At 36.3% G+C, this 13283-nt stretch overlaps 1 protein-coding gene across 1 annotated transcript; it reads right to left on the minus strand.

Annotated features, from left to right (window-relative positions):
* Positions 1–974: 974 nt before the first annotated feature.
* On the minus strand, positions 975–9957 carry LOC111058111. The gene is made up of 4 exons (XM_039426562.1): positions 9839–9957; positions 5569–5724; positions 3384–3542; positions 975–1290 (listed from the first exon to the last, which is right to left on the minus strand). The coding sequence occupies exons 1-4, from the start codon at positions 9932–9934 to the stop codon at positions 1078–1080; spliced, it is 624 nt and encodes a 207-aa protein (XP_039282496.1). The 5' UTR covers positions 9935–9957; the 3' UTR covers positions 975–1077.
* Positions 9958–13283: the final 3326 nt, after the last annotated feature.

Consider the following 13283-nt stretch of genomic DNA (forward strand, 5'->3'; position numbering starts at 1 on the left):
GCCTAGCCCAACGTTAGCGTAAACGTTAGCTTAGCACTTACTTGGTGTAACGTTAGATCAAAGTTCGATTCCTAGTATCTAACTTATTTCAGTTGGAAACAATGGCCAGTGCCCATAGTATAAAGTATGCAAACGGCAAAGGTAAATTACAAATATTCTCCAGGGAATAAAAACAATCCGGAATAAGTAGGTACTGAACCCAGGGCCCTGAGCTCTCAGAAATTACATCTATCATCAGCCAAATAACGAGCAGACGCCGGCTCGGCAAATGACAGACCGTTACTTCTTAATTTATTCTTCTATTTTTCGCGATCACAATCTCCTCTTTCTTTCTTTCTTTGGCCCTTTCTCTTCGACCACCATTTGCGTAGTAGTCGGCCTCATTAAGTTCTTCGCTTGCTTCTATTCTTCATATGCCTTCCTTTCATCTCAGCCATTATTCTGGGAGATATTTTTTGGCTGCTCGCTACTCATTCAACAACAAATTGACTCGCTAAGCGTCTAACGAATTAGCTGTGATAAATCACACATTCACTCATTCTCTACCACAAGTTGAACTTCTCAGAAGCATCTTAAGAATAATTAACTCTTGTTGAGATCAAGCTAATCAAGTTTGATTAGCTCTTGATCAATTGAATAACTGATGAACTGGTTTTGTCTTTGCAAAGTGTTATTTTGATTTATGATCAACATTCGAAAATGCAAGAATATATATTATTAATTATCATAACCACCGAGAACCATCACGTTGTGTTGTATATATATATTATTGCACCGATTTTTTATGATCACGCATGGAATTTAATGTATTGTATACAGTAATCGTAAAATAAAACAAAATAAAACTTGTAGCACCCTTTATTTATTAAAAAAAAACTTCTTAAATAAAGTTTTAATTAAAGTTTTTTTAATAAATAAAGGGTGCTACAAGTTTTATTTTGTTTTATTAATTTAAAAGCAGCCCATTTCAATAAGTGTTTTACAGTAATCGTACTATGCATTCACTGCATCAAAGAAATGAATTTATTTGAATAATGGATTAAATTGAATGAATATCTAAGATGCTAATATTGTCCATCATTGCTTTTTCTTCGCTCGCTGGTTGGTTGTCGGTTGTATTTCCATTTTTGGTGTAACAGTTCCATGAGTTCTAAGACACGAGAATAGTTCTGGCTTTTTGAATTGCTGAATTTTCAAGATTATGATGTCACATCTATAATCGCCATAGGGGAGAGCTGGTATGTTTCTCAAGTTATAATCAACAACCCAGTTTTTCATCTCGCAGTTCAACTGTGAATGAACAAGAAGGACATGTAATTCAAACAACAACAAAGCATTGAATGATAGATATTTGAGAATATGAAGCCAGTACTTGGATCCTATCAATATACGTTTACCACTAACTGAAAAATTCAGTAGTTCAATGTCGGAGGATTTGATTTGAAGAACACTGAGAACGTGAAACACAACAAAAGAAACGAGAAATAAGTAACTTCTTATAACTTATATGAACATTAGATCTGTCTTTATATAATCGCGGAACAATATAATTTTGTTCAGCTCTTGACTGACTGATTTCTGCGTTCAAGCAGAAAATTTGAAAAACTTTCAAAATTCATACACATGTATTTGTTATAAGTAAGAAGCTCCATTGTTAGTATATGAGATATAAAGTCGTGACCACACTGAACAAATGTTCGACATACATGTTCGGCAAACATGTTTGTTGAGGAGCTCAGGGACAAACATTTTAAAAAGTTTGGACATTCATTGTTTGTCAAACAAGAATTATTACTGTTTCTCCAAACATTTTCAGTGTTGACAGAGAATGCCAGAATGCAACAGGGTGAAACATGTATATAATGCATGAATCTCTTAAGGTGCGTACAGATAATTATACGCGCCGCGAACATGAGCAATTTACTTTTAATCAGCTGATGCCAAGCTTTTTATATCTGTATCTTATCGTTTCTGTAAAAATACAAATATAGTCAGCTGATTAAAAGTGAATTGCTCATGTTCGCGGCGCGTATATCTGTATGCACCTTTAAAATATCATTGAGAAGCATACGCCTTCTATGTGGGGTCGATGTCAAACGAGGCAAATGACAGAAGAGTCCTGCGACAGTCGAGACCAGCGACGGTACAGACCTGCGACATTCGAGGCCAGCGACGGTAGAGGACTCCTGAAAAAGAGGCCTCAAATTTCTCCCGCGTTAGGCGACAGTTGAGGCCTCTCTAATTCTTGTACAGCCCCGACAGTCGAGACCTGCGACGGTAGAGGTCTTCTGAAAAGAGGCCTCAAATGTCGCCTGCGTTAGGCGACATTTGAGGCCTCTCTAATTTTTGTATAGCCCCGACAGTCGAGACCTGCGACGGTAGAGAACTCCTGCAAAAGAGGCCTCAAATGTCGCCTGCGTTAGGTGACATTTGAGGCCTCTCTAATTTTTGTACAGCCCCGACAGTCGAGACCTGCGACGGTAGAGGACTCCTGAAAAAGAGGCCTCAAATGTCGCCTGCGTTAGGCAACAGTTGAGGCCTCTCTAATTTTTGTACAGCCCTGACAGTCGAGACCTGCGACTGTAGAGGCCTCTCTAATTTTAGTACAGCCCCGACAGTCGAGACCTGCGACTGTAGAGGACTCATGAAAAAGAGACCTCAAATGTCGCCTGCGTTATGCAACAGTTGAGGCCTCTCTAATTTTTGTACAGCCCCGACAGTCGAGACCTGCGACGGTAGAGGACTCCTGCAAAAGAGACCTCAAATGTCGCCTGCGTTAGGCAACAGTTGAGGCCTCTCTAATTTTTGTACAGCCCTGACAGTCGAGACCTGCGACTGTAGAGGCCTCTCTAATTTTAGTACAGCCCCGACAGTCGAGACCTGCGACTGTAGAGGACTCATGAAAAAGAGACCTCAAATGTCGCCTGCGTTAGGCAACAGTTGAGACCTCTCTAATTTTAGTACAGCCGCGACAGTCGAGACCTGCGACGGTAGAAACCTCTCTAATTTTAGTACAGCCGCGACAGTCGAGACCTGCGACGGTAGAGGACTCCTGAAAAAGAGGCCTCAAATGTCGCCTGCGTTAGGCGACAGTAGAGGACTCTTCAATTTTCGTACACTCCCGACAGTCGAGGCCTACGACCGTAGAAGACTGGAAAACAGTCCTCTACTGTCGCAGGCCTCGACTGTCGCGTCCCCTCTATGTACACATTCTTTGATGTCCTCTTGAATAATTCGATTTCGAATATAATCTTGTTGAATTAATTCACATTAATTTATTTCAGCATCGATACCTGATTCTCTCAGTTAATTATGATTAGAATTACATGAAATTTCATAAGCCATAAATTATTTTAGATTGCAGATGAAATATTGGAACTCACGCGTTTTGTCGGGCACATGTACGTTTGATTGCAGTGATCATAAACGCTCAGAAAAATATCCATGGCAAATGTTCGAACCAAGTCGCATATTTTGTATTGGGCATCAATGACATTGTTGTAACGACCATTCGTGCCCTTGTTGGAGGCTAGCACTCGTACCTGAACACACAATACATTTGTCTCACAGTAAAATAGTCTCAAAGTTATGGATTACCCCTGAATATTGAATAGTTTATGTTCATAAAATTGATAAATGTCTGTAGTTTCCATAGTCTATAGTTTGTGCAAACAGTAGTTTGTAGCACAAGGATTTATGGCCAATGTTATTTCAATATAGGTCTAGCAATAGGAGTACACTGTTGCCTTTTTTATGCCTATTCTATCGTAGATGCTTATGCTTTTTTCCTGCTTTTTCTCTTAGACAATTAGCTCACAGGCTCTCTGGATTCTGTAAAATCTGACAACACTGTACTCTATAAGAGCAATGCTGTAAACTAAGGTTCGCACTTACTATAGTTAGATGTTCTATAATTTGTACTATAGTGTTTCAAGGATGTGCATCAGGCGTCTTCATCGAAAATGTTTACTGGTGACATTTTCCTAAGTATTTCGATTTGGATACTATCAAGCTATCAAAATGAAACAAATTTCCAAGGAAAAAACTATTTCAACTTTTTAATTTTTGAGGTATTAACGCCTAAAATTAAGATCTCCGGGGTGATTCATTTCAGAATTGGTAGGAAATAAATTCATGGAATTTTTGGGATAGATTATTGAGGATATTGGTTGCATAACATATTCGATTTCCCACACTATCAATTCCAGGGTAATATTGTCTGTTTCAAAAATAACCAGCTTTGAGTAATCATTCAAAACTAGAATAGACTTACCTGAAATTGATATTATTCTAAATGACCTAGTATGACATCGATGATAAAAAATAATAACTTGAGGAATATTCATCCTCAAAATATCAGGAATTTATCCACCAACAGCTCTGAGATACTCAACCCAAAGATTTTAACTTTGGGCACTGATAGCCTATCCAAAAAAGTTTCATGATAAAAGATGTTTTCACTTAGAAATTTATTCTCATTTGGTAAATCCAAAGTATTTGAGAAATGATATCAGCAAAAAGGTTTAAAAAGCCCAATGGACAACATCGAAAAAACAGTTGAATCTTGTTGATTTTCTGAACTTTTCTCATTCCTACTGAGTGTATTTTCATGCAAACAACATGATATTGTCGAAACCAGTATTCTATTAAACTAATTCCAGATAATAGTTTCGTTCGATACAATATTATCAATCTTTAGTAAACTAAGAACAAGATATGGAAATATTTTGAGAAGCAGAGGAAATATGGGTGAAGCCCTACGATCGGTCATTAGCTGTTCACCAATGAAGGATGAGGTCAACTGTCATTGGCCTAGACTAGACAAGCTCAAGTATTCCAAATATGGTCATGAGAACCGTTTTTTGGGCGTGTCTAGCTTCGGCCAATGACAGTAGAGTTCAATTTCCATTGGTTAAATACTAATGACAAATCATAGGGTTCTCCCATACTATTTTGCTGCTCAATGCTTCTGCTTTGTATTCTGCTTTCAGTTCATTAGAGATTGGTAATATTGTAAAAAACATTGTCTCAAATTGTTCTGATGAATGAGTGATTTTGACAATATCAAGTCTGTTCCATTTTATATTGATATCTACCACACCAGAATAGTTATATCATCCACAAATCAGAGAACTTTATTTATTATTTGGTACTTTGACCTGGGCATTTTTTATATAAATGTTTTGTTAATAAGGGAGGATAGTTCACAATATCCTTATTAGCAAAGTCTCATTATTATTGTTTTAGACTATATACATGTGAGTCACTAACTAACGGATCTCGCATGTCAACGCGGGTTTTACTATAAGGGTTTGTAAGATGTATAATGTTACTTTATAAAGGTTTGAAAGATGTTGGATGTTACTTTAATATTAAGTGCCGGTTGCACAACAGCCGGTCAAATTTTAACCGTGATAAGTTCCACGAGAACCAATCAGAGAAGCCGTCTTTTCAAAAACGCCTACTCTGATTGGTTATCGTGAAATTAATCACGGTTAAAATTTAACCGGCTGTTGTGCAACCGGGCCTAAGGTTTGAAAACTGTTGGATGATAATTATGATACTTACCTGTATAGTATCATCCAGGTCGGTTCCAAAATCCAAAACTCCGTTGTAAACAAGGTGTGATCTATTGAATTTTCCCACTTTCACATTGGAAAGAAGACTGTGTGGACCTTTCTTATCACACTCACTTATTCGAGTCAGAGCAAGGTCATACGGTCCCTGAAATGCCATCAGTACCCTACTTGAATAGGACATGACTAAAAACCATCATATTTTTTCAACGTGACAATAACATTTATCAATTATTTTCCACGTCCTATTGGCATCAAAATTCCAACTATTATCTCTTATGATTGATTAAGAAAATGGAAACTTTTTGAAGTTTGATCTGGGTCGCCAACAGATTTTATCAAAGAGTCAAGGGGGTCGGCACTGGTATTGGACCGAACGTATTAGCAAAGAGAAACTAAATAATTTCGTCCTTTTCTTTTCTGATAATGTGAAGATCCTCTTGATGTCTTGACCATAACATCTAAAATATTGCTTACAGGTTCAAAGAAATAGGTGATTGTTTCTAGATTTGGTGAGGGTATATCAATTCATGTCAGATTTCATCAATTTGTTGAATTTCCATGTCTCATGCAATAGTCCAAGACATATGCTATTTCAAATACCGTTTGTCAGAACCGCTCACCGTTTCAATTCCTACCTAAATTATTGAACAATGAGATTGTACAATAGACTAAACCCCTTCCTTGACCCCTTCTATGAGCACTACAATGAATTCAAAAAATTATGCTGCTCAATTGATGTTATTATCAAATCATTATTCTCAAGCTCTACTAACTCTTTCTTTTTTCAACTGTTTCTTCTTTGTGTATGAATTTTTTTCATACCCTTTTTTTATGGGAATCTGCAACTTGCGCCCAGCGGGCAGGATGTGTTTGTTGGGCTCTCACAGATTGAACGTAACAAAGTGAACGTCCGTGACGTCATCACGAGTGATGCCATTTCGCTCTCACTAGCAGCCGACATTACGTTCCGACTGAAGGAGATTGAAATTCACTACAGTATCCTAAGGAAGCTTCAAGCAAAACACTACTGTATTATAACAACATAATAGGCGTTTTATCAGTCAGATTTTCAAGGTGAGAGGGTCTCTATTACCTCTGAATTTTAGGGTGGGTAGAGATTATGAAAGCTATATTTGCTCACTGTGCAATAGTAGGGAAGTGGAAGACACCCATCACTTCATAGGTAGATGTAAAATCCTAGGTGAATTACATGCCAAATGGTTTGGATGTTGGGTATTGAATGAGGTGGCAGTTCTCCAATACCTGAATGGTAAAGATTGGAGAATCCTGTTTGGGTATGTAAATGAGGCACTTAAGTATCGGGAGTTTTAGTGTTAGAGTATAATTTCTGAATAAGTACATTAATTTAATAGGTGGGATTTGTCATTATTTTGTGCATTCTGATTAACCGTAATTTTTGTAATCAAGGATTTATAAAATTGAGTTTATGTTCACTTATATGATGTATAATCTATGCTTTTTCAAGTATGTATCTGATAATTTAATTCGTTGCTATAATGTATGAATTAATTGTTAAGTTAATATTGTAAACCACCAACTCTGGCTGACGGCATGAAGCCATGCCTATTGAATTTTTGACTTATTGAATTGTAAATTGTATCCTTTGTTTTGTATAATAAATTCTTTTATCTATCTATCCATCTATCAGTAGAGTTCAATTTCCATTGGTTGAATACTAATGACAAATCATAGGGTTCTCCCATACTATTTTGCTTCTCAATGCTTCTGCTTTGTATTCTGCTTTCAGTTCATTAGAGATTGGTAATATTGTAAAAAACATTGTCTCAAATTGTTCTGATGAATAAGTGATTTCAACAATATCAAGTCTGTTCTATTTTATATTGATATCTACCACACCACAGTAATTATATCATCCACAAATCAGAGAACTTTATTCATTATTTGGTATTTTGACCAAGGTATTTTTTATATAAAATGTTTTGTTAATAAGGGAGGATGGTTCACAATATCCTTATTAGCAAAGTCTCATTATTATTGTTTTAAACTATATACATGTGAGTCACCAACTCACGGATCTCGCATGTCAACACGGGTTTTACTATAAGGGTTTGTAAGATGTATAATGTTACTTTATTAAGGTTTGATAGATGTTGGATGTTACTTTAATATTAAGGTTTGAAAACTGTTAGATGATAATTATGATACTTACCTGTATAGTATCATCCAGGTCGGTTCCAAAATCCAAAACTCCGTTGTAAACAAGGTGTGATCTATTGAATTTTCCCACTTTCACATTGGAAAGGAGACTGTGTGGACCTTTCTTATCGCACTCACTTATTCGAGTCAGAGCTAGGTCATACGGTCCCTGAAATGCCATCAGTACCCTACTTGAATAGGACATGACTAAAAACCATTATATTTTTTCAACGTGACAACAACATTTATCAATTATTTTCCACGTCCTATTGGCATCAAAATTTCAACTATTATCTCTTATGTTGGATTAAGAAAATCGAAACTTTTTCAAGTTTGATCCGGGTCATACACAGATTTTATTGAAGAGACAAGGGGTCTTCTTGACTGCCTGGAATCGGCACTGGTATTGGACCGAACGTATTAGCAAAGAGAAACTAAATAATTTCGTCCTTTTCTTTTCTGATAATATGAAGATCCTCTTGATGTCTTGACCATAACATCTAAAATATTGCTCACAGGTTCAAAGAAACAGGTGATTGTTTCTAGATTTGGTGAGGGTATATCAATCCATGCCAGATTTCATCAATTTGTTGAATTTCCATGTCTCATGCAATAGTCCAAGACATATGCTATTTCAAATACCGTTTGTCAGAACCGCTCACCGTTTCAATTCCTACCTAAATTATTGAACAATGAGATTGTACAATAGGCTAAACCCATACCTTGACCCCTTCTATGACCACTACAATAAATTCAAAAAATTATGCTGCTCAATTGATGTTATCATCAAATTATTATTTTTAAGCTCTACTAACTCTTTCTTTTTTTAACTGTTTCTTCTTTGTATATACATTTTTTTCATACCCCTTTTTTATGGGAATATGCAGCTTGCGCCCACCGGTCAGAATGTGTTTGGGCACTCACAGATTGAACGTAACAAAGTGAACGTCCGTGACGTCATCACGAGTGATGCCATTTCGCTCTCACTAGCAGCCGACATTACGTTCCGACTGAAGGAGATTGAAATTCACTACAGTATCCTAAGGAAGCTTCAAGCAAAACACTACTGTATTATAACAACATAATAGCCAAGTTAATGAGATACATATCTCTATCCTACAATTACATTCTAATTGATATTGAAAGATTGGGCTAGAATCATGATTGTTCGAACAATCATTCATTAAGATACAGTCATCGTGAATGAATAATCTCTGTCAAATTGGCTCTAGCAGACACATCGTCTCAATCATTCATACTAATGTCTCAACTTTTCATTACTGAATTTTGTTTTAATGTCAGAGACAATGTGGGTGATAAAGATATATTTTTTTGAATACTCAAGACCTTCAAACAACTTTGAACCTCCGTCACTCAGCCTAGCAAACATATCAACACTGTTCATTTTCTCACTCATGGTGACAGCCTGAAAGAATAAATATATGATAATTATCGAAAAGTTGATGAGGTGGTGTGGTTTTGACAAACCGGGGGATTCCCGGTCGTCAAACTTTTCAACATACTGTCAGAGCTGGAAATTCGATGTATTCATGATTTCAGAATTCGTCACTAGTCCAGCTAAATCAATGGAACACTTTTGGAGTCGAATAGGAAAGGAATAGTCGTTATAAAGCAGATGGTTGTCGGAAAGTTTATATTCCGTTATCTTTTCCAGAGAGAGTGAGAGAGAGCGAGAAATAATGTGACTGGCAGTGATGACGTCACGACGTGAACAGTGAACGTGTGTATAGGAGCCATGTATCACTCCATTTGACCGCTAGGCGCTAGTTGTGTATGTCCTTTTTTATGCCTACCCCTTCAATAACTTTCCTGATTCTAACTCGAATATCGTTCTCTTCTAATCTTATTAGTTATACTGAATCTTTGTGAATATTTAATGATGTGCGATGATATTTTTTCCCTTTTCAATTGTAATGTTAAACTATCGAATATGTCATTAAGGCTGGTATTGGAGTTTGTCTGTGAGCCTTTCTATGTTTGTATCAAATAAATTAATAAATATTGAAAGCTTCCTGAAAAGTGTAAAATGAATCCAGAGAATAATGAACTAGCCGACTTACCGCAACTTCTTCATATAACGAAGAAACCTTCAAAACAATAAAGCACATAACGAATAAGAAATTGAATATCAAAGCCATTCTATGAGGAGCTCCCATGATAAATTGAGTTTCCAACCTGGCCAAACATCAAAAGAACCTTTTTCTCATGCAAATTGAGTGAAGTACATTAAAATAAATATACAGAACCGGATATCCGTGTTGGATGGATTGACAGGATATCAATGGAGATCTGAATCAATCGATGAATCTGTTCATTTGAATTGCTCCATAGAAAATGTAGATCTGTACTGGATTAAATTTTATTTAAATATTTTCAATTATTGAGGACTTGCTGTAATAATTCGTAGCGGAAGGACATAACTTTTGTAGTTTCAAATGAATTCTATATAATAAAATTATTAATGATTAGAAAATGGTGATTGTCGACTGTGATATAATATTTTCATAGTAAAAGCGGGAAACTTATTTTTTCTGTACAATTGTTTTGAATTATTCATCTTGTACCGTCATAGCGGAAGGTCATAACTTTTGTAGTTTCAAATGAACTCTATATAAAACAATGATTAATGATTAGAAATTGGTGATTGTCGACTGTGATATAATATTTTTATGTTATATTATAAGCGGGAAACTTATTTCTTCAGTACAATTGTTTTGAATTATTCATCTTGTACCGTCATTTTATTTCCAAGATAATTAGCCTACTCATAAAATCTCTACATTGCATTTTCACATGAAAGATTTATTATATTGAATGAGCTGATTCAATCCAATGCTATCAGGGTCATTATTGATGCAATAATGGATTATTAGACGATATCTAGAATATATACTTTGGACATCAATAAAAGAGGAGTTAATTCACAGTATTACCTGCGATTGATTATATTATTTCAAGGCCAAAGATGAGACAGAAGATGGACCATGTCCGCGATAGCAAATAATGATAAGCTTTGTGAAAATGAATTAATGAATATGATGTTTGGGATGATTTAAAAAAAAATAGAAATCTGAGTCGCCCACCCTTTTTCAAAATTATATTAAATATAATTATATTTAATTATTATATCAGATTTATATTCAAAAGTAGCCCTTAAGAAGAAAAATACAATTTGGTATGATTTGTCTGATGATCCTTGGTAGCAGGGGTTACCCGCTCGTGTTGTGGGGGGGGGTGGTTGAACTTCTAGGTGGTGTAACAAAACATTGCACGATTAAAATTTGTTTGTCGATTTATTATCTTGTTATTGTACTAAATTTTCGAAAACAACTTTCCACTCCAATTCACTATTGAATTAAAAGAGAGAACGCTTGTTTGTCTCAGATAGTACAATATCAAGTTAAATTTTGTTCTATGATGAGCGTTTAGTTCTCTATTTGCGGTCTTGTTCCATCGTAATACCATAGAGAAACAATAGCGTAAGATATCCCATGGTATAGGGAATTTATGTCGCAACTTTTACTGTTATCTCAAGCCCATTACTGTCGATTATTGTCAATTTTTACTGTTTTGTTGGGGTGATAGTGTATGAACGGCACAATTTGAGAGACTATCAGCGTCACACAGCTGCATAGGAAAGAACTATGTGAACTATCGGCTTGGGACAACAGTAAAAGTTGCGACATAAACATAATGCCAAATGCATTGTCAGAATATCTTTCTAATAGGGGTAGACAGAGGATGGAACAGATAAATAAGTGGGTGATACAAAATTTTTTCTCGACATCAGTCAAATATTATAATTACAAGACTAGTAATTTATTGTTAACTTCGATTTTTTGTAGCTTTGATTATTAGCAAATAAATTTTTTATATTGTCTAACAGCTGATACTCTCACTCAGCGGTCAGGGTTTTGCCCTTGCTGGGTGGTGCCATGTAATTTTAATTTATATGTAAAATAGCATAATATATTAATATAATCTAGAATATTCTTTTGTAAGTTTTTTATTTTGTATTTTGTTTTTATGGGCAATAAAGATGTTTAAAAAAAAAAAAAAAAAACGCCCTATACAATGGGATATCTATGCTATCGTTTCTCTATGGTATTACCTTTTGAAACACTTCCATTGCATTTCTAAAGCTGCGTACACATATTCGCGCTTCCAACCAGCACCGAGCACGCTCCTCCCTCGTACCGCCCTCGTACCACCATCGAACCACAGTCGCACCGCCCACGCACCCATCATGAACGTTATGGAAGATGTTAGATCTTCTCGCGTTCCCCGGTCGAACCACTGTTGCTCCCCGGTCGATCATCAATCGCTCTGCCGGAGTGACGTTCGGTTGCGGAGCAGCGCGAAAGTCTGTACGCACCTTAACATTGAATTTACTTTTCAGAGCAATAACATGAAATCGATGTAGGAGTGACTGAATTAATAGTCCACGAACTACAAAACCTAGGAGCTATCTATTTGGCCAATGAGTTGATTACATCTTCACAGCTCACTCTTTATATTGATATTGATTCTTTATCACAAATGACAATGTATGAAGCTGGGTTTACACTATGTAGCAGAGCTATATGTAGCTCAGCTATATAGCTCTGCTACAAGTTCAAAAAGTGACACTGGAGATCTCCTATATAGCCAGGCTAAATAGCAGTTTTAAGCCTATTTTCTCAGCTATATAGCAGAAAATGAGCTATTCAAAATTTTCGGTAAACATCAAAGAGAATCTGAGCTATATGTAGCTCTGCTACATGCCAATTTTTGTTTATAGCAGAGCTAGATGTAGCTGCTCTGACCTTGAAGGAAGGCTGCCGCAGCTGTTTACTGCTATTTGCAGCTGTTTAGTGCCTGCTGGGTTTACACCAGATATACTGTACTCATTTGTTGACAGAGTGCTAGTAGGTTACTGCGCATTGCGAGCATTTCTTTTTGATTTACTAGCCCTATTACCATAAGTGAGGAAAGTATTGCTTTCCGAAAAAAATTAAGGTACCCAAATTTCTAAATTTCTATATGTTTCAAGGTCCCCTGAGTCCAAAAAGTGTTTTTAAGTATTGGTCTGTATGTGTGTGTGTGTGTGTGTGTGTGTGTGTGTGTGTGTGTGTGTGTGTGTGTGTGTGTGTGTGTGTGGTGTGTGTGTGTGTGTGTGTGTGTGTGTGTGTGTGTGTGTGTGTGTGTGTGTGTGTGTGTGTGTGTGTGGTGTGTGTATGAGTGTATGTGCGCCTGTGTACACGATAACTCATCAATTAACGGAATGACTTGAAATTTGGAACTTAAGGTCCTTACAATATAAGGATCCGACACGAACAATTTCGAACAAATCCAATTCAAGATGGCGGCTAGAATGGCGAAAATGTTGTCAAAAACAGGTTTTTTCGCGATTTTCACGAAAACGGCTTCAACGATTTTGATAAAATTTATACCTAAGATAGGCTTTGATAAGTTCTATCAACAGCCATAAGTCTCATATCTGTAAAAATTCCAGGAGCTCCGCCC

The sequence above is a fragment of the Nilaparvata lugens genome, chromosome 4, assembly GCF_014356525.2.
Source record: "Nilaparvata lugens isolate BPH chromosome 4, ASM1435652v1, whole genome shotgun sequence".
In the NCBI taxonomy this organism is placed as follows: Eukaryota; Metazoa; Arthropoda; class Insecta; order Hemiptera; family Delphacidae; genus Nilaparvata; species Nilaparvata lugens.